The sequence below is a fragment of the Lipomyces oligophaga genome (genome assembly GCF_038497815.1).
Source record: "Lipomyces oligophaga strain CBS 7107 unplaced genomic scaffold V1516scaffold_5, whole genome shotgun sequence".
NCBI classification, from domain to species: Eukaryota; Fungi; Ascomycota; class Lipomycetes; order Lipomycetales; family Lipomycetaceae; genus Lipomyces; species [Lipomyces] oligophaga.
The window spans coordinates 527,008-547,306 of record NW_027117789.1 but is presented as its reverse complement, the minus strand read 5'-3'; the positions used below and the strand labels follow the sequence as shown (position 1 = coordinate 547,306).

At 46.0% G+C, this 20,299-nt stretch overlaps 9 protein-coding genes across 9 annotated transcripts; 7 read left to right on the top strand and 2 right to left on the bottom strand.

Moving 5' to 3' along the window:
* Positions 1-74: 74 nt before the first annotated feature.
* Positions 75-1,400, top strand: V1516DRAFT_676900 (uncharacterized protein). The gene has a single exon (XM_066922490.1). The coding sequence runs from the start codon at positions 423-425 to the stop codon at positions 1,047-1,049; it is 627 nt and encodes a 208-aa protein (XP_066776745.1). The 5' UTR covers positions 75-422; the 3' UTR covers positions 1,050-1,400.
* Positions 1,401-1,476: 76 nt separating this feature from the next.
* Positions 1,477-3,734, top strand: V1516DRAFT_676899 (uncharacterized protein). Its single transcript, XM_066922489.1, has 3 exons — positions 1,477-1,566; positions 1,623-1,875; positions 1,949-3,734. Exons 1-3 carry the CDS (start codon positions 1,546-1,548, stop codon positions 3,595-3,597), a joined length of 1,923 nt encoding a protein of 640 aa, XP_066776744.1. The 5' UTR covers positions 1,477-1,545; the 3' UTR covers positions 3,598-3,734.
* Positions 3,735-3,991: 257 nt separating this feature from the next.
* V1516DRAFT_413720 (uncharacterized protein) lies at positions 3,992-5,477 on the top strand. The gene has a single exon (XM_066919004.1). The coding sequence runs from the start codon at positions 4,386-4,388 to the stop codon at positions 5,457-5,459; it is 1,074 nt and encodes a 357-aa protein (XP_066776743.1). The 5' UTR covers positions 3,992-4,385; the 3' UTR covers positions 5,460-5,477.
* Positions 5,478-5,647: 170 nt separating this feature from the next.
* Positions 5,648-8,419, top strand: V1516DRAFT_676893 (PFK26 6-phosphofructo-2-kinase-like protein). Its single transcript, XM_066922488.1, has 2 exons — positions 5,648-6,447; positions 6,499-8,419. The coding sequence occupies exons 1-2, from the start codon at positions 5,979-5,981 to the stop codon at positions 8,331-8,333; spliced, it is 2,304 nt and encodes a 767-aa protein (XP_066776742.1). The 5' UTR covers positions 5,648-5,978; the 3' UTR covers positions 8,334-8,419.
* Positions 8,420-9,658: 1,239 nt separating this feature from the next.
* Positions 9,659-12,833, top strand: V1516DRAFT_625671 (fungal-specific transcription factor domain-containing protein; the record flags this gene model as incomplete). Its single annotated transcript, XM_066919716.1, has 4 exons — positions 9,659-9,742; positions 9,853-9,923; positions 10,259-11,878; positions 12,332-12,833. The coding sequence occupies 4 exons, from the start codon at positions 9,659-9,661 to the stop codon at positions 12,831-12,833; spliced, it is 2,277 nt and encodes a 758-aa protein (XP_066776741.1).
* Positions 12,834-12,942: 109 nt separating this feature from the next.
* On the bottom strand, positions 12,943-15,045 carry V1516DRAFT_676887 (GPI transamidase subunit PIG-U). Its single transcript, XM_066922487.1, has 7 exons — positions 14,485-15,045; positions 14,366-14,430; positions 14,134-14,312; positions 13,973-14,073; positions 13,516-13,924; positions 13,336-13,460; positions 12,943-13,276 (listed from the first exon to the last, which is right to left on the bottom strand). Exons 1-7 carry the CDS (start codon positions 14,618-14,620, stop codon positions 13,044-13,046), a joined length of 1,248 nt encoding a protein of 415 aa, XP_066776740.1. The 5' UTR covers positions 14,621-15,045; the 3' UTR covers positions 12,943-13,043.
* On the top strand, positions 14,931-16,155 carry V1516DRAFT_676881 (uncharacterized protein). The gene is made up of 5 exons (XM_066922486.1): positions 14,931-15,277; positions 15,329-15,449; positions 15,505-15,716; positions 15,767-15,811; positions 15,880-16,155. The coding sequence occupies exons 1-5, from the start codon at positions 15,227-15,229 to the stop codon at positions 16,102-16,104; spliced, it is 654 nt and encodes a 217-aa protein (XP_066776739.1). The 5' UTR covers positions 14,931-15,226; the 3' UTR covers positions 16,105-16,155.
* A 65-nt stretch (positions 16,156-16,220) lies between these two features.
* Positions 16,221-17,419, bottom strand: V1516DRAFT_626391 (RNA pol II accessory factor, Cdc73 family-domain-containing protein; the record flags this gene model as incomplete). Its single annotated transcript, XM_066919746.1, has 2 exons — positions 16,221-16,865; positions 16,916-17,419. The coding sequence occupies 2 exons, from the start codon at positions 17,417-17,419 to the stop codon at positions 16,221-16,223; spliced, it is 1,149 nt and encodes a 382-aa protein (XP_066776738.1).
* Positions 17,420-18,019: 600 nt separating this feature from the next.
* V1516DRAFT_625128 (thioredoxin-like protein) lies at positions 18,020-20,182 on the top strand (the record flags this gene model as incomplete). The annotated part of the gene is made up of 3 exons (XM_066919693.1): positions 18,020-18,611; positions 18,684-19,207; positions 19,256-20,182. 3 exons carry the CDS (start codon positions 18,020-18,022, stop codon positions 20,180-20,182), a joined length of 2,043 nt encoding a protein of 680 aa, XP_066776737.1.
* Positions 20,183-20,299: the final 117 nt, after the last annotated feature.

Here is a 20,299-nt window from a genome sequence, read left to right as displayed (position 1 = left end):
GAAAATGACTTACGTCTGACTGTCTGTTCTTTTAAGGGGTTGATATCCGGGCAAGGGCATAGCCAAGAGGTACCATTTGAGTGGCTAGTGCTCTGAATGGTTCCGGTCTCAGCCGAGTGGCGGTGACGTTTGATGTTGAGGTCATTCATTGTCACTAGTCCAGAAGGTCTATGGAGGAAGTATATACGACGAGCAAAATAAAACGATCGGACTTGTTTTGGATAAAAGATTATCGTCGGAATTTTGTGGATATAAATTCAGCAGATTTCTACTAAAAGTTTACGTTTACTACTGTTCGCTCTTCTTTTTGCAACTGTGTCCCTGTCTGAGTAGAACTGTTCGTTCTATCGGTCTTATTACTTTGCCTATACTTCCATTATACAACCGTACTTTAAGTACATATTCTCCATAACTCACACACGATGAGCACTCCAAACGCAGAGAAATTCGAAAACGCCCAAGAAGGTCTGTGGCCTTACATTTTGAAGCGTGCTCTTCCTGCAGGTATCTTCACAGGCTCAATCGGATACGCCATCAACAGGGCTATTGTGTCACGATCGGCCACAGTGGCCGCTCGCAGTGTATCCGCCCGGAGTTTGCTTCTCATGGGATCGTTCCTCATGGGCTTCGTCACGACGACTGAGGTTTACTCGCTTAAGTACGAGCGTGCCGTTCTCAATAAGGTGAACGACATCAGCGAAGATCGTTTAGGCAGTTACATTGGCTCGGAACAGAAGCTTCCTGAAACTGTGACTGACCGTGTTCTTAATTATGTCAACGAAAACAGATTCAAAGCCTTCGTTACTGTTTGGGCAAGCTCCATCGGTGCTGCGGGATGGGCTGTTTCACGCGACAAGTACATGACTGCTGCTCAGAAGGTTGTTTTGGCCCGTATGTACGCGCAAGGGTTTACTCTTCTTCTGATCGTCGGCTCCGCAGGTATTGCCATGATGGAGAGCGACAGCGACAAGCCTAAGCAAACCAACCACGGATACGCCGACAACTCATGGAAGAAGCTTATTGAGGAGAACCCGTCAGAGTCGAAGTAAAGTGACTGGTTTTTAGATTACTGTGTAAGATTTTCGTTCGAGATCGCGGCTCACCCTTTGCTGTTAATCGTTTGATACTTTTATCTTCACTACTCTCAAGTTCTCTCTTTCAATCTCCTCTCTGTTATTTGATTAATTCCTGCATCAGCTCCAAAAGTACACCTAGATTATCAGCAAGTGCTTGGTGTCGGCGTTTTCTCTTGTCCTCTGCTATTCTTCTCTTCTTCTGTTTCCATAACTTTACTCGCTAAGCCCACATTATTTGGGTTGACTAGTGTGATGGTGCAGCTTGTAGTTGTCTGTATTCTCATTCTGTAACATAAATCCAATTTAATATTTCTTGTCTCCTGATTTTCACAATACTTTTAAGTCGTTGATCAACGGCGATGAAGCAGCCGATGACGAAATCGTCACGTGTAGAATAAATCTTTCGGCTATAGTCACCGAGGAAAAGTACGGTAGGGCTGAAGTTGGAGCTTAAGAGATAGAAAATCAAATGTTTCGAAAGAAACCAAATGTTAGTACAGTCTTGAGGTTGGCACGGAATAAACTAATGTGAATATCACAATATAGATCAAACCGTATTCGCCAGTGCGCAGTTCCGACCGGCGAAAATTACTGGCCGGTATAGTCTCCGTCTTCATAGACAACAGCGCAGAACTACCAAATGAAACGAAAGAGTTGCTTGTTCCTAGCAAAATTCAAGTTGCGAAATTCATTGCACACGCAACGGGAGAAATAGGTGCGATTTATGTTGGAGACAATGGATCTGGATCCCAGAGACCTTTGTGGATCATGCTAGGCAATGACCAACTGGTTCCTACGGGTATGTTTACACAAAAATACAAATAATTTTCAAAGGTCCGGAGGAAACTTTAAAAAGCTAATATTAGATCTAGTGTTCACGCTGTGGAAATGTCCTTGGTTAGTGCCGATCCTGCATACCTGGCCTCCAGTAATCCAGAAACTCCAGAACGGCGCTGATATGATGCTACCTGGTCTTGTTCCTCCATTCCCAGACGCGGCTAAACAAGGCGCGATCGTCGCAATAGCGAGTACAGACAATCCAAGCGTTCCTATTGCAGTCGGAATTGCAAATCTGCAATTGGCGGGTGTAGCCCGAGTTGTGGGACAGCATGGTAAGGCAGTCTTAATTGTTCATTGTTTGGGTGATGAGCTACCGATTGGGCGCGGGACCGGGAAAGTTGTTGTTCCAGAAGAACTTAGCCTGGAGCGACCAAAAGTAACAGAGGGAGTTATTGAGAGTGGTAGTATCACTGATCTGCAGGATAGCCAGGATCAGGCAAAAAACGATGCTACCGTAGAGTTATCTACAAATGATATTGGCACTGATACTGTCACAACAGGCCTAGCACATATTGAAATTCAAGATGAAAGTCAATATCAAGATCCTATTTCTGAGCTTGAACCAAGTGCTACAGAAGAACAGGTGATAAAACATTCAACATTTGAAGTCGACAATGCATACACACAAGCACTTCTGGGCACGATCCACGAAACTCGGACAGGAAATAACGAGATAGATCTGCCGATGATTTCAAGCACATTTATCAGCGCACAACTTCAGAGACATATTCCAGCCGGCATGGGAGGGCTCACAATGAAGCAGTCTAGCTGGAAAAAAGCAAGTAAATTTTTGAAGGCCATGGAAGACCAGGGTCTCGTTAAAATCAAAGAGAACAAGGGCAAAGGCAGCAGTGGCGATGACGTCACGATCATTTCGATAGCAGGACTTGATCATCCTGAGTTACGGGAGTTCAAAATGTTCCGAGTTGAGAAGCGAGAGATGAATAGCTCTAATTCACAGGCAAGCGGGACGACACGCATGGAGGTTGTAGAGTATTTTCAAATCCGCGATAAAGGAAAGCCGATTTTGGAAACCGTTTTACGCTGGAGAACTTTGCACGCGAACTCAGGAGCGAGTCCTGGCGCTAGTAGAAAGACATATTTCACACCGGGTGAAGTCCGACAGGTCGTGTTGGACTATATAACGGCCGAAGGTCTTGTAAGCGCGAATGATCCCAAGATCATTGAGACAGATCTTACACTTGTGCAGGCGGCAGGAATTAAGAACGGGGGCAATAAGCAAACTCGCGAAACGTTGATCGAGGGGTTTCGCAAAACTTCGTGCTCGAGCTACTACGGCGTGGTGCTGGATGGCGTTCTTGTTAGCGGACGTAAAGGAGGAAACAGTGCCGTTCCTGGAAAGCTCGTCAAGGGCTCCCCTCCCCGGATCGAAATACTTGTGACTACAAAGATGGGTCATAAGGTGACTCGAATCGGCAAAGTCGAGATCTACGGTCTCGACGCGGCAGAGGTCGCTGCTGCGCTGAGAACAGAATGCGCGGGGTCGACCACGGTTGGACCGCCGACAGAAGGCAGTAGCAATGGCGGTAATCAGGGTCTTGAGATCACAGTCCAAGGACCTCAGTCGCGGGCCGCAATTGCTGTGTTGGAACGATGGGGAGTCAAGAAGCAGTGGATCGAGATTAAGGAGACTGCCAGCGCAAAGAAGAAAAAGAGGTGATTTAATATCTTCCGCAGAGATCATGATTAGATCGACTTCTATTGTTTCTATGTCCAGAGTAGATTTTCCAATTGAATGTGCTCCTACTTCTAAATATTCTACTCTATTTGAGGTTAATAGTCAATGTAAATTCCTACCAAGATCAATCGCTACGTCAACCTACGGGTAACCTACAAGGCGGAAATCAAGCAAAAGCCGTCGAACAGTGATCTCATTTCCGTACCGGTTTCCGCTCGCGCCCCGCGTTCAGGGGGAGATCCAGGTCTGGCCAGACATACAACCGCCGGGCAAAGCAGGCCGAACCGGTCAAAGTGCCAGTAGACGACAAGAGCGACCCGAGACGACCGAGATCATAACCGTAACCGCGACCGCGGATAAACGCAGACAAAGATTGAGGAGAAGTCAGGCGGATAAAGGACTCGGAAAACAGGCCGGAAAAGACAAGCTGCCGGTCAGTGTTCGAAAGGAAGGCGAAGATGGCGAAGCGTACGGAAACAGAGCGGACTAGAAGCGGAATAAACACGGAATAGAGACGAGAATAGAGATTGAAACAGAGATTTATCTTCAAACAAGTCCTGATCCAGTCTCGAACACGTTGGCAAGATATCCGTCTAGAAATCGTATTTAAGCTGGCTCAGTTTCCCTTCAGAGTAGATATATAGCCTACATCTGTTTCCCAGTCAACTTCTACTCTTATATTTCCGCCGCATCCTTCTCACACAAGGCAGGCCAGTTTTTATTCGCCAATAAAATTCAAACTCATTTCCAATTGTTTCTAACTCGCCATAATGGTGTATACTGCAAAATGGGGTATCGTTGCCACAGGCTGGATCTGTGAGCAGTTCGTCAAGGACGCTGTTCTCGACCCTGCAACTCGCGGGGTAAGCGACGTCAACCACAAGATTGTCGCGGTTGCCTCGCGGTCGGTCGAGAAGGCGAGAAAGTTTATTTCAGACTACATTCCCTATGCTTCTGAGGTCAAATCCTACGGCGATTATGACGCTCTGTTCGCGGATCCGGGCATTGATATCGTCTACATTGGTACTCCACACCACCAGCATTATCCCGTTGCTCTGAAGGCCCTTCGCGCGGGGAAGAATGTCGTTTGTGAAAAGCCGCTCACAATCAATGGTTCCCAGGCGGCCCATCTCGCTCAGGTTGCAAAGCAACAAAAGTGCTTTCTCATGGAAGCTATGTGGACTCGTTTTTTCCCTTTGACTCATAAAGTCCAGGAGCTGGTCTTCAAGGACAAGATCATTGGTGATATTTCCCGAGTGCATTCGGACCTATCTTTTTCCTTCACGCCCGAGGCTAACGCCCGCTTGTTCAATCCTGCTTATGGAGGTGGTGCTCTTCTCGATATTGGTGTTTACGCGATTACCTGGATCCTCATGTTGTGCTATGAGCATCCCGACAATGCGCTTACGCCTCCAACGTCCACGAAGTCCCTCATTCTACCGACTCGATCGACAGGCGTAGATGAAGAAACGACTATCATCCAAACTTGGGAAAAACCTCATATCATGTCGATTGCCTCCATGTCGATGAACTTTGAAAGCTCCAAGGACTTTGCGGTTCGAATCGAAGGCTCTAAAGGTCAAATTGTTGTACCGGCATCTTCCTGTCGCCCCGAAGAAGTTTGGGTTCGTGTAGATGGAAAGCCTGAACAAATTTTGAAGTTCCCTTTACCAGGACACGGCATGTTCTACGAAGCTGATCAGGTCGCCCGCGATGTTCGCGATGGACGTCTAGAATCCTCCGTATATCCTCTGAACCTGTCTTTAGTTTCTATGTCTCTTTGTGATGAAATCCGCAAACAGAATAGTTTTGCCTACTCTGCGGAAATCGAAGCGACTGAGTAGTTTACTAGAATATAGTATTTTTGACCTCTAGTACTCTTAATTCATGTAGATGTTGTCGTTCCTTCTTGCCCCGCACGTGCGGCACGCGATATTCACGTGACTTTGAATTTCCCGATTTGGAAATTTTCTATGTCCGCAGAAGGAAGTAGCTATAGATTTCTAATTTTTTTATTTATATTTATCCGAAAGTAGAAATTTCACCAATATTTGATATTTGAATCAGACAGGACGCAAGTACATGAGCGCGAACTTGCGATTGTGCAGTTTTGCTTCCTGTTCAGTGAGATCCCGAGATCCGTTCCGTCGGCTTCTGTTGTTAGTTCCTTGCAGGACTGACCCCGCTTGAATCATCGCCACTAATATCGCCCGAATTACTACGGTAGGCTGTGTGTACGGTTGAAACTTCACAGCTACTCGGATACCTCTCGTCTTCTGCTGGGCAAAGGATCGTTCGAGTGAATTTGAATTTAGATATTTTTTATTTATCAATTACGTTATTCCGAGCAGGAAACTACAGTGATGGGATCGTCGATCAGGAATAGTCATCTTGATAATCAGTCCGCGTCTACCACTCACCCCTCGTCTCTATCAACGCAGCGAATACCCTCGTCTTCATCGTCTGCTGCACTCCATTCGATTGGGACACCTTTGTCTGGGTCGACGTCAAATTCGCCGTCCGCAACTCCATCGCCTGCTTCGCCGTCTTCGGGATCAGGAACTCCAGCTCATGGCACTTTCGTGCCTCTGCCGCTTACCGCGGCCACCGGCCACTTTGCTATGCGGTCGTCGTCCTCAACTCCAATTGTATATCCCGCGTTGTCAAGCGTTAGGGCTGCCTTGACTGATACTCCTCTTCCGTCGGTCGCGAATTCGCCTCGCGCTTTGCAGCCCAGTGATCCCAATATTAATCTGCCTCCCTACCTTGATCTCCCTCGCCGGGCTACCACGCTAGATGTTCCTGGACTAACCAGCAGTCGCGTTTCGCCAAGTAAGTTTCATTTTTATTTCTTTGACTTTTCCTAATTCTTACGATTTTTAGATGGCACAATATCGCAGCGCGATGTGGGTTCAAAACTAGTTATTGTCATGGTAGGTCTTCCGGCTCGGGGAAAGAGTTACATCACGAAGAAACTGGCTCGATATTTAAACTGGCTACAACACGACACGAAAATCTTTAATGTCGGAAATACGCGACGTCAGTCTAATCATCGCGTTGGTCCCGCAAGTCATCCATTGCCCGACTCGCCTCTACTGAAACCCGCTGACGTCGAGGCCGCTCTTGAAGATGCGCGAACGGCTAACTCTGGTAATCAACACGATGAATTGAGTACTTCTCATCCTGCTTCATTTTTTTCTCCTGAAAATCGAGCTATGGCTACTCTGCGCGAGAGCTGGGCTATGCAAACCCTTGACGAACTGCTGGACTGGATCTTAATCGGCAACGGGAGTATTGGGATTCTCGACGCAACTAATTCTACTATAAAACGTAGAGCATTCATTCTGAATCGAGTGAAAGAGCGATCTAATGGAGAACTCAAAGTATTGTTTTTAGAAAGCATCTGCAATGATAAGGAACTTCTGGAACAGAATCTTCGGCTCAAATTGTCCGGTCCAGATTATCGCGGACAGGACCCGGATGTGGCCCTTGCGGATTTCAGGTTACGCGTGAAAAATTATGAAAAGACTTATGAAACGATAGGGGACGAGGAAGAAAAAGTAGAAGGGTTTCAGTATGTTAAGATGATCAACGTGGGCCGAAAAGTGGTTGCATACAATATTCAAGGATTTCTTGCAGGTCAAGCAGTTTATTTCCTGTTGAATTTTAATCTGGCCGAACGCCAGATCTGGATTACGCGTCATGGTGAAAGTGAAGACAACGTGAAAGGAAAACTGGGAGGAGACGCTAGCTTGAGTCCGAAAGGTATCAAATATGCGAAAGCCCTTACTCGATTCATAGAACACGAAAAACAAGCGTTTAGGAGGCGACAATTGGAGCAGCACGCAGAGGATGCGGCCTCTAATAACAAGCGACCCCAGATCTCGCAGCCTACGACACCGACAGGTGAGCCCGTTGAGCGGCATTTCTGCGTATGGACAAGTATGCTGAAACGGTCGATCGAGACCGCGAGATGGTTTGATGAGTATAAATATGATATCAAGCAGATGCGCATGCTGAATGAGCTTGGCTCGGGTGACTATGACGGACTCACCTATGCTCAGATCCGCGAACAGCATCCCGCCGAGTATGCAGCTCGAATGGCAGATAAAATCTCCTACCGGTTCCCCGGTCTTGGTGGTGAAAATTATCTGGATGTGATTAATCGGCTTCGACCTGTAATTACAGAGGTTGAGCGAATGCATGACCATGTGCTTATTATCGGGCACCGAGTTGTGTCGCGGGTACTGTTGAGCTATTTCATGAATCTCGGCCGTCATGCTATCGGGGATCTCGAAGTGCCTCTAAATACACTATGGGTTTTGGAGCCAAAACCATACGGCGTTTACTGGGCAGTGTATCAATACGATGAAGAACGAGACTGGTTTTTCAAAGTGGAAAATTCGGATAATCACCATCACGCCCGCCATTCGATTGCGTCACGACATCCGCGGCAATATCAACATCAGCACCATGCTACTTCAGCTGGTGCGTCGACCAGGCGCGGTGCAGCCGCCGACCTACCATCTCGAGTGTCTGAGCTATCTTTGGACGCGATTGAGCCGGCAGGTCGGAAACCAGTTTACGATGGAGACGCGTCTCCTCCGCCTGAAAGAAGGGCGGAAGATCTCAGTAACACTCTTGAGCAGGATAGCATAGCAATGCCTCCGCCAGCTATCCCGATAGCTAGGATCACAATCGAAGAAGCGGATTTGTAGATAGTTTTAGAATATTTGAGTTGCGCTGGTTGCGACGGTTGAATACACAAGAGATATATATATAATAGATTGAAACTTTCATATTATGTGAACCCAGGCCCGGTGTGATCGCCGCATTTGTAACGGCTGCTTCTCGAGCCAACGAGAAACTCAGATCCGGTGGAAGTCGGTACAGATGATCAAAGGTATGGAGAACGGCTGTTTTTGAGCGAGAAGCTTGCGTATGCGCTTGTGTATTGCATGAAATATAAGCATCAGTTTTTATAAATTACGTAGAACGTCATGTCTTACAAGTAAAAACAGAATTAATGTGTCTTCAGCGCTGTGAATATTCAAGTTAATTTTGACTTGGCTGGGATCCTCCAGAATTGGCTGGCTTGGCTGTTCAGCTGATATTTCTTTCTCTATTGATTCCCCATAATTCCCATAATTCCCATAATTCCACCTTCCACCTAGTGCTAAAAAGACCAGAGGAATCAAGTCAGATGCGTACTCTGAGAGTCGAGCCATCTTCGTCCGCCTCGGATTGGCCTGTCCGATGATCTAAATGTCCGAATCTAGTAGTGCTGCCGTGGAACATGTTATTGACCCCATTTGGGTCTCGTGGACAAAATAGACTCCGGTCGTGCTAACAAAGCTCCACACACACCCACCGCAGCCCAGCCAGCAGAAAAAAACATCGTGACCTTATGACCCTTATAGCAGACAGCCTTGTTCCCGCCGCCGACTGTGTGTGTGCTGGTCGGTGTGCTCGCAAGGCAAGGCAAGCTATCAGCAGTGTTAATTCGAACTCATTTTTAGTTTGGCCTGTTATTTTGCTCTCGTGTTCCAGAAATTACGTTTATTTTTTTGCCATCTGTGGCTTCTAGGCGTTGCTGCCGTCGTCGTCCATGTCTGCTCGTCTGCTGTAAAAGCTGTCCCTTGATTGTCTGGTCGCGCTGTTCGTCGTCCATTTTCGCGCCGTTGTAATCAGACTCCAGCTGCAACGATCGAACCGAAAAACCTCAGTATAACGGCACTTTACGTCCCAGATTTCTTAGAATAGCACAATCACTCCTACTCTCCTGCCCGCTCCTGCCTGTTCTCTCTCTCGTGGCAGTCCTGCGCCGCGTCTCGCTCTGCTTTCGTCGTCGTCCAGGTTCTTGCCACTCTAACCGCACACGGTCTCGCTCGATCTTTCTGTCTCTTTCTTTTCGGTTCCCGCGGGAAACCGATCAAATTTCCTTTCTGTCACACCCCTGTCCCGCCGGTTGTCCTATCGTCTTCACACGAAAGTCTGCGTCTGCTGGTCGTCTGTTCCATTTCGTCCTGTTCAGCGCCGCTCAATGTTCGTGTTCCCCGCAAACGATGAAGGATATCGCAAGCGCAAACGGGCTCACAAGGCCTGCGAGCAATGCAAGCGCCGACGCGTATGTTTTTCTTTTTCTTTTTCTTTATTTTCTATTGGTTTCGTTTTTGCTAGTTTTAGCTAATTCGACTCTGTTCTTCTTTTTCTTGCTCTTTCTAACAATTACTCCAGAAGCGATGTGAAGCGCCGTTCAGAAATCATGAACGCTGTGCTCCTTGTATGAAGGAGAACATACCCTGCAGGTCAGTTTTCTCTCTCAAATTTCTCAATCACAAATAATTTGGCCAACACAATCTAGTCTTGTCCCGACATTTGGTGCTACTCCCTCCGGAGCTGATATTGACGAGCAAGAAGATTCTCGTTTGTCTCCAGCGAAAATCGTTACTTCCAGCTCACCTTCTTCCAATGCTTCTGCTGCTTTGGTCTTTCCCACCGCCGAATCCTCCTCTTTACCTCCCACTAACTCACCTTCACCGCCAGAGAAAATTTCTTCGAAAAAGAAATCTTCTTATTCTACCGCTCGTAGCAATACTGCTGAGTCGCTTCAATCCCCGATCGTTCGTAATGTGGTCTCTAGCATCGTTGACAACGGCAAGTCAGCTCCTCGATCGGTTGCCAAACAGATCGTCTCATCTGTGGCAGATATTGCGACCTCTTCCACAGCTGCCGCTCGTGTTAACCTTGCAGTTGCTGCAGTTCCAGCTGTTACTGCTGCGGCGTCTATGAACTCGGTGTTGAATTCTGCCGTACAAACTACATCACCTCAGACTAAACTCTCCGATGCTGCGTTTTCGTCCGCCACTCTTTCCTCTTCTACCTCCACTGCATTTGATAATGCAATGTCGATCCCTCCTAATCACACTACCACGAGTCTTTTCTCTGGCCATTCCGTCACTGCACGGCCTTTATCATCCACTTCCAGGTCCGTGGCCTCGGGTCAAGGCGCCGGTCGCAGGTCGACTGATGCCTTAAACGATGATATTGGCTCCACCCGTTTTATTGGTGATCTAGATCCGGCTTCTGTGTTACTAACACTTCGCAATATTGATAAAGATCGCATAGGTGTCTGGGTTAAAGGTGCGGCTGTTCATCATCCGGTGAACCAGTTTTTGCTGTCCTATCTAGATTCCATTCGCGCGTTTGATTTACCTTCTCGACAAGACCGAGATGGCATAATTAGCTGTTACTTTGAATACGTACATCCCTTACTCCCTTTACTGGACAAGTCATCGTTTCTACAGTTACATCAACGAGATGAATGTCCAACACTTCTTCTACATGCGGTTCTTCTTGCCGCGTGCCGGCATCCTAAGGCTCGCAGATTCATACGCTCTCGTTCCCCGCGCCATTTCGCAACAATCACGGCGACCAAGATTCGCGCTCTGATATACGCTGATATAGAGCGTGATAAGCTTACCATTGTGAGGGTTCTTGCACTTCTTTCTCTACATTCCGAGGGCTCTGAAGGTCTCGAAAAATCGTGTTCCAATTTAGAGCAAGCATTCCATTACGCGCATTTTTTGGGTCTACATCACGAGCGCAGCTCTTATCCTGAAATGGCCCCGATGAGACGCATCTGGTGGACTCTATGGTGTCTTGATCGGATATCTGCATGTGTATGCGCACGTCCTGTAATTTCTCGTCTAGACGACGTGGGCGTCACAGGTTTACGAGCTGGCCATGAGCCGCCTGAAGATGAATGGCTGACAAGACTCTACGATGTGTGCAACATTTTAGATAGAGTCATTGCCATGTATCGGCCGTTAGGTTCTACTCTACCGTCCGAAGTTGACTTCGAGTTATCTTACGGCAATACAGAATCGTCTCCCCTGGCCGCATTCCTCCATCTCCTTCGGCATGCTGCGTGCATTCTTGCGCATAAAAGGGCACCAGAGTCACCAGAACGGAATGTTGCTATTCTATTACACTCGACAAATGAGATCATTCGAATAGTTCGGTCAAATCCATTGCTACCTCCATTCCCTGCTGTACCATATGCTGTTTCACTCACTTTGACAGTCTATTTACGTCTATACCCTTCTCCCGAAGCCATCCAAGGTTGGCACAAAAGCTGCGAGGTACTTGACGATCTTGCGCCTACTTGGTGGGTCGCAGAGGCGATGGGTAGTATGGCGCGTAGTGTTTTCCGGAAATTAGAAGAAGACCTTGCAAATCGGCAATCTGGTTCAGGTAGCCAGTCTGACGATCTTGGCAGCGGCAACTCGACCACGAATGGGTCCAATGATGGCTCCACTTCTAGCAGGAATTCCAAGAATAGGTGGTCAAACGGAGCTCCTGTGCAAACGACCTCGAGTCAGATTCCTGCTTTGGCCACTGGTTCTAGTGCCGCGGGCGTGCGACCGACTATCTCAGCAGTGAGAGGTAGCCATAGCCCGTCAGGCCGACAAGAACGTGGGAGTAAAGGCCTATCTAGTTCCAAGTATGAAAGTGCTCCTAAAGTAAAAGAAGCTAGGACTGGTACAGGATTGAGTCCAATTGCAATTGGGCGTGGAGTAAGTTCTGTTCCGATTACATCAGGAGTATCGCCGAACTCAGGTGGTGTTTCTCGAGGTAAAGAGCCGTTTACATCGCGCTGGACGAATACCAACAAATCAACGAGTTTTGCGCCAATCGTTAGTCAGAAGCCTAGCAGTTCGTCATCCTCTTCTTCGTCACGGAATACTTCAAGTTCGCCCACTGGGCATCCTGCGCGATCTTTACAGAAGACACAATCCGCTCAGCCGAATGTGCTGATGAGTACGTTGGCCAACGATATTCCGTCGGCATTTTCTTTGACATCGCCGTCATCTGTATTATCTGTGCCGGCATTTACTCCGCCTCCTCTGATTCATGTGCCGAGCGAAATTATACCGACAGCAGACTCGCCAGCCTCCGGGGTAGCATCCCAACCTAATTTAGAGACGCAGTTTTTGGAGATGTTTTCAGACCTGCCTAACCCGACCAGCTTTCTTGATCAAGCGTTTCTGCTTGATGATTTCTCGAACATGACCGATCTGCTGAGCAGAGATTCGTTTCTGTTTGATAATTCGGCGACAGCCAGTACATCGGCTGTAGTTGCGAACCAGCAAGGAAGCAATGTGGCAGATGAACTATCGAATCCAATTACTAGTCGCTCTTTCAGTGGCATGTGATATAGACTTTTGGGAATGTATATATATAACAATATCTTATTAGATGTATCTGATTAAGATGATTATAGGAAACCGAGGAATACTCAGGATATAAAAATGAAATGAAGAAGTTGATTTGCTTTTTGGTCTATTTGTGTTTTGGTTTATTGGTTCAAGGATAATTACAGAAAAGTTTTCAATTTTTGGTTAAGATTTGGTAATAAAGAGGACTCAGATTTGGGAGACTTGCTTTGCAGAAGGTCCACCTCCGTCAAACTCGATTCTCAAAGTCGCGCGAAGAGTATCCGAAATGATGACTGTGACGCCGATGGTGTAGACGAGTGTAATGGCGTAGAAGAAGTTTGCGTTGCCTGAACCGAGATATATCCAGAGATGGTAGAACGAGGGAGCGAGCACAAGCGCATGGAGAATAACAAGGACTGACAGAAGGCTGTAATAAGTATCTGCGAATCTAGTTAGCAAGGCAAATTTTTGCTTTCATTTTCACTTTAGAAATTCTCACTTTCAAAGATATTGGGGTAGAGAAGAAGAAGCGACAGATAGACACCCAAGTCACCTAGTTCCGGATAGGATTTAGAAATAGTGGTTAGTCCTGCGATGGTGATGATTGCAAATAGAGGCTGTTTACTGTATTTTGTTAGGCAGAGATACATATTGAACTGCTTATAAAAGCAAAACTTACTGCAGTCTTATAGAGATTGGAAACACGAAAATAAACGAGTAAAGCTGGAAAATGTATGTGAATAGTGGTCTGAATCCATCAAAAATCTCCATAAAAAAATACCACCATAGACCCATGTTCGGAGTGAGATCACCAAAGTAAAGTAAATTCCCGTACGTGGCAGTTAGATACTGCAACATATAATGCGATTTCGAATTTTCTGTGTTACGAGAGGGTGTAGATACGTATAGTCCTAGAAAACTTAAGTTGACTAGTATCAAGATGAAGATGCATATCTGCCGGAAGCTGAATGCGATACGGGAAATACCAGGCTGCCGCCATAGCAAGACGAACGCAGGGAGGAAATATAAAGAGTAGAAATTTATGTGCGAACTAATTGCAAGGAACAGCACGGACATGTACGTCTTGTCTAGTAGAGGTTAATATGAGCGAACAAGAGAAACTCGAGAGTACATACTGTAGAATGCAAAATAGATAGCCCCGATAGTAAAAGTGTTTGATATTACCGCAGTAGACCGTGCTAGCGAGGTTATCAACAACAACGGATTAAATAGGAAACTAGAAGACTACGGTTAACATACATAGAGTAACTGTGCAGTACAAAGGATAACTACTCACCATGCAGCTACGACCCAGGTGGCGGGCCGGCCAGCAAACTTCGGCAGTTTATTTGACGCCGATAATCTGCATAGCGCATATGCAGAAAACAGATCTAATAGACAATACACAGCGTTAATTGTAAAGCTGCTTGCTGACACAGGACTCAGTCTGTTAAAAAGTAGGAGCAACAATGGAGACTATGTGTCACTATTAGTGGCTTGCTCTGTGTTCATGTAGATGTTGGACGTACTTGCTTATAAACCCCTCCGTCATACGGAGAGATTCCAAGATTATATAAATGCAACCCTTCTTTCACTAGGTCATATTAGTGTTTGTGTTCAGACAGAAATAATAAAGTGGGCCCGATACATTGCTTGAAGGAAGTCGCAGAAGAAGTTACCTCGACGCGTTGATCCAGCAATTCGTGGACATCTGGCCATATGTAGCTCAGGCCAAATCGCAAAAAACTGGCTGATGCAAATACTGCCAGCAAATTTCTATCCATGAGGGTCTATGTAGCTGCCGAAATGAGACTTAAAGGTAGTCTAGAAATGATATTGAAGAGTTAGAGAAACTATTAAGGGAAATTGCTCGGCCCTTTGACAAACGGTCGCAAACAGCACAGGTGATCTCAGTCAATGAAATTGATTGAGTTAACAATGAAAAATTGAATAATACAGGATAACTTTTGAGTAATGGAGCATCAATCAACGAGTATTCCTGTTGGCTTTGGTAGCTGCTGGTAGTTTGCTAGATTGTGTACTTAGAGTTGGCTGGTTGAAAACACTGTCCAAGCAGGTTCGTAATATGGCGATATTGTGACAATTTGCACAAATGACGCAAATGATTAAATCTGGACCTGTCCAAAGTCTACTCTACTCAAACGGTTGTGAGAATCAGTTTATACGCAAGAAGTTGAAAGAAATTATGAGATCATTGATCAAAGAATTAAGCCCCTAGGATGGTGCAGATTACTCCCAATCCTCTACTCGTCAATATCCAAACTTCCATTCGTATTGGAGGCGGAACTTAAGCCTTCAGACGCGGTTGAACGGTAATCTCCAAAAGCAGATTTCAATTACAGTACATTCACTTGCTGTATTCATCCAGAATGCCGCCAAAAGTTATCGCGCTCGTCGGCGGTGGCCAAGCTGCAGGAAAGGTAGGATATCTTGCCTTCAATCTGGGTTCTAAGCTACTAGCTGACTGCCAGAAATCAATATGCAACGCTATTTCAAAGCGATTACAAGATTGGCAAGTATCTGATATAGTTATCGTTAGCTTATCCGACTTTGCTCAAGCTGTCGACGAGGCTTCAAATCCAGAGGGACCAGGTGCGTTATCATATTTTCTGCACAGTCCTATCGGGCTCGTACTCATTAGTTCTAGAAGCAATAGACTTTATCAGAGCGGAAAAGTACATTACGGCTTTATCGAATTCTCTCGTTATCGTGGAAGGAATGTATGCCTTATATGCTCAGACTCTTAGAAAGTTGGGCAATATCCGGATATATGTTGATCTGGATGCCGATCTACGGTTATCTCGAAGAATCACTAGAGATACCGAAAGGGGACTTGACCTTAGCTTCGTTCTAGATAACGTGCGTCATTCCCCCTACAGCTTTCTATGTGGAGCTCTAACTTAGACTAGTATCTTAAACATGCTAAACCTGCCATGGAACAGTTCATCATCGGAGTAAGTTGTCCTGCAGTCCAAATCTAAGAAACAGTACAGAGTAATTGACCAATCGACCCGACACTCAGACCAAACCAACCGCAGACGTGGTTTTAATGCGTGGAACTGAACCTTCTGGAATCGAGCTAATCGCAGGCGCAATCTTCGACTTACTAACGGCCGAGCGCACGGCAGATGTCAGGACAGTGCATTCTGACTCGGGCGGACCTGCATGGCAAGCATCCTCGCTTAGAGGTTTTAAACAGAACTTGCTAGAGGCGGACAGAGCCATTAGCTTTTATGAACTTGCATAACCAACTAAACACAGTTCTAAACGAATACTAAAATTACATACTTTCTTGGACAAAGATTTCATAGGATATCATTCCATAGCATATGGTTAGACGAATTGTTGTCTAGCATATTCAAATTATCGTCCACGAGTTCCCCAGCCTCTTGCTTCCATCCATTTTTCCAAACTATCCCACATGCCTTCAACTGTTTCCCTATCTCGGAACCGGTGCACTTTATCTACTTGCACAACATCCACGTTCCATGAACGAATGTTCTCTGGCAGTGGATCCCCCGAGTAACTAACGCAGAAACCTTTAACTTTTTGAAAGAGTACGTTAGGATCATTCATGCCTCTGGCATATGATCGGAATTGCCAAGTCTGGCCGGTGGTCACGACAGCGACAACTCGATCCCAATAATCGGGCTTAAATCTTTCTACAGAATCGACAACCACAAATCGTAGCTGTCCTAGCCTCTGTGAATGTCTCGTGATCATTTGAATGTTGACTGCCGACGATGAAGCAGGTGTAGACGTATATGTACCTCGCTCAAGAAAATCCTTGACATTAGACATCGTGATCAGAGCTGAGGCAGATGGTGAAAGCAAAATAATCGGATCTCGTCGTTTTCCAGAACCGGAACGCGCTTGCCCACTTATTCCAGCTGCGGAAGATGTACTAGTAGTGCTTGTTTGGGCTCGACTACGAGATGTCGGCTGTGATCTCTCTCGAGCAGCTAATAGAAACGATGCAAACGCTTCCTTGCGAACATAATCGAAATTCTAAACGTTGTTAAAATGAAAATATCATCTTGAAATATATTTCAACATACGGTCGGCTTGGAGCCATGTAATACTGAATTGTGGTTCAGTAGAACTCGTTCCTGAGAATATATCTTCACTAGATGTGGATCCAAAGGTGCTTTTGACTTGGGAGTAGCAATAAGTTTGGTTTGCGTCGAAGCAGAATCGACCACCGAAGTCCGGGCGCTTTCATTTTTAGTGGTTCGCTCGCTTTCTAGAGGAGTAATGAACTCAGAATTTTCGTCAGCACCTTGCAGCCAGGTAACAAGTGAGGTACGTTCGATGAACGACAGATTCGTTACACCTTTCTCCTCGCATAATCTAAGATAAGTTGCCACATTTTCATCCCTCTGCTGCCAGCAGAACAATATAGCTCGTAGATCGACCGCATCCTGAGTCTTCTGTCTGACAAATCGCGTGGCTACAGAAAGATCAAGCGCTGCCGCTACTGATGGATCCGTGACAAAGGTCAAATGTGTTGCTTTAGCTATATCGTCGACTGGATCCGACTGCGGATCTGCAGAAGCCAGCATTCGCAGAGCGGAGCCCGAAGACACCGCATGACGGAGCGAGCTCAGCGGATCTTGCATTCTATCGCACTTTTATGCTCTGTTACCCAATCGTAAAGAGCGACTTTCGCAGCAAACTTTCGAGAGTAATGATATCCTCTGTCTTCTATACCAATCCCCTAGTTACATGCTTACACAAAAACCAGCGCTTACAATCACGTGATCTTGGCGGCATCCAACGCTGAAGGATGATTATATCTGTCCGCTCAGTGGAGCAGCGATCGAGCAACCGAGAGGTCTTCTTTGCTGTCTGTTTTGTGTTAACTCGGCGATCAAATCGAAAGAGTTCCGAATTGTTCTGGATTCCATACTTTTCGTTGTCTAAATTGTCCGTTCATTCTTTTGCTAGGCTCCGAAAGGTCACGCCGCACTTCTGTGGAGATCTCCCGTCTGCAAGTTCGTCACCAGCTTCCTCGTTTCGTCAACAACGCGAAGAACCGCGTATTTTTCTCGGAAACAGGATTGTTGGACACTAATAGTTGCCTTAGTTTAGTTATCTGATTCTTTGGTATTATTGCACGTATATTTCCACGTTGAAAACTACTCGGTTAGATTTCCTTCATAATGCGTCCCGTCGTATCGAAATCACCGGTGACTTCTGCCTTCCTTTTGCGACTTCTATTCATTATCGGCTTATTAATCACGTTCGCTGTCGGTGACGTGACTGAATCAAGTTCAGAAAAGGAGCATACGGACTCAATCCAAAACGAGGATGCTACTGTCGATTTGGACCCCGATCGGTTTAATGCTATGGTCATCGAAGGCCATGGTACTTGGTGGGTAAAGCACTTTTCACCTTATTGTGTGCACTGCAAAGCTTTGGCTCCAATCTGGTCTCTGGTCTCCATTGAACTTGCTGAATCTGCAGCTGCTCATGATTTCCATTTCGCTAATATCGATTGCTATGCAAATGGTGACTTGTGCCAGCAAAACGGCATATCAAAGTATCCCACTCTTATTCTTTACCGTGATGGAAAACTTGTCGAACGCTATGCCGGCTCTGCTTCTCGCTCAGCAGAAGGATTGGCAGCCTATGCAAAGAAAAATTTTATTGCCGGTGCCGATCAAGCAAATGTCGGTCAGGATGCTGATACTGCTGAAACTACTGACTCTAATGGCACTAATGACTCTACGGTGGACGATTCTATATCAGATAGTTCAGTGCCCAATTCAAAAGGCCCAGATGAGTCTCTTCTTCATGCTAAGCTCACTGATAATAGTGCTTTAGATATTTCAGTCGAATCCGAGTTGGGTACCGAAAAGGTTATGGAAAACGCTGCCGCTCCAGTGTCTGATTCCGCCAAACCGCCAGCAACACCTAATCCTGAGGGAATTTCTGTTCCATTGACTAAAGCATCGTTCAACAAACTTGTTACTTCATCCGGTGATGGGTATTTCATAAAGTTCTATACTCCTTGGTGTCCCTATTGCAAGGCCTTGGAACCAGCCTGGATTGAGCTTGCTCGCCAAATGAAGGGTAAACTCAATATAGCTGAAGTCAACTGTGAAGAAGAAAAGAGGCTTTGTAAAGTCGCTCGAGTTCAAGGATTTCCCGATTTAATGTATTTCTTGGGCTCTGAGCGAATCGAGTACGATGGACTTCGTGGCGTCGGTGACCTTGTTGCTTTTGCAAATCAGGCCATGAGTGCCCGTGTTCGCTCAGTGGACGCCAGCGAGTTCGAAGAAATTGAAAAGAAGGAAGAAGTCATTTTTCTTTATTTTTTCGATGAAACTACAGCTAAAGAGGATTTCGTAAGTTATTTCGTCAGGCTACTCGAAATCATACATACTAATATGTAGGTTGCGCTGGAACGTGTGTCACTCCCTTTGATTGGTCATGCTCCTATCTTCACTACGTCTTCCTCTATTCTCGCCTCTCGCTTTCGCGTTACCACCTTTCCCCGTCTCGTTGCAACTAACGATGGTCGTCCTTCTTATTACCCAGCGCTGTCACCAAAGGAAATGCGCGATCATCTTAAAGTTCTCGCTTGGATGAAGACGGTCTGGCTCCCTCTTCTACCTGAACTGACTGCCTCGAATAGTCATGAGATTATGCATGGTCGAACTGTTGTCCTCGGAATACTTGACAAATCCAAGGAAGAGGAATTAGAGGCAGCCAAAAAAGAGCTTAAGGCGACAGCTTCCAAATGGATTGATTACCGTGCTGTGTCCGAAAAGGCCGAGAGACAGTCTCAACGCGAACTGAAGGTAATGAAAATCGAAGAAGCAAAGGAGAAGGGTGATGACAAGGCTCTAAAAGAAGCTAATAACATGCATATCGTGTTATCTCCTCGAAAGGAGGTCGGTTTTGCTTGGGTCGATGGACTATTTTGGGAACGATGGCTTCAAAAGACATATGGAATCAATGTTCGCGCTACTGGTCCCCGTGTTATTATTAATGATGAGGATAACAAGCAATACTGGGATCAAGATGTCGAGGGCCAAAATATTGTACCAACAGCCAGTGCGAAAATTTTCGAGACCATTAAAGTCATCTTCCTAAACGAGAACAAAATCAAGGCCAAGTCGACCACCAGTAGATTCGTCAATTTTGTGCAGACAGTCAAGTCTATCACAAGCGGATATCCATTCGCTTTCCTGAGCTTTGTCGCAGGTATTATCCTTGCTGTTGCCTGGTGGTGGAGAGGCAAGATGAGGCGATCAATGAGAGGAATGTCTACAACTTCTCATCCGGTTGCATCTTCAGCAGGAGGCAAGTTTGATTAGACTTGTAGAATGATCTTGATTTTCTCTTTATATTGTACATTTCTTCCAGTATTTGGTGTTGTTGTTTTCTCATTTTGTGACCGAGTTGGTCGTTCGGTTAAATTCTATTATGACATA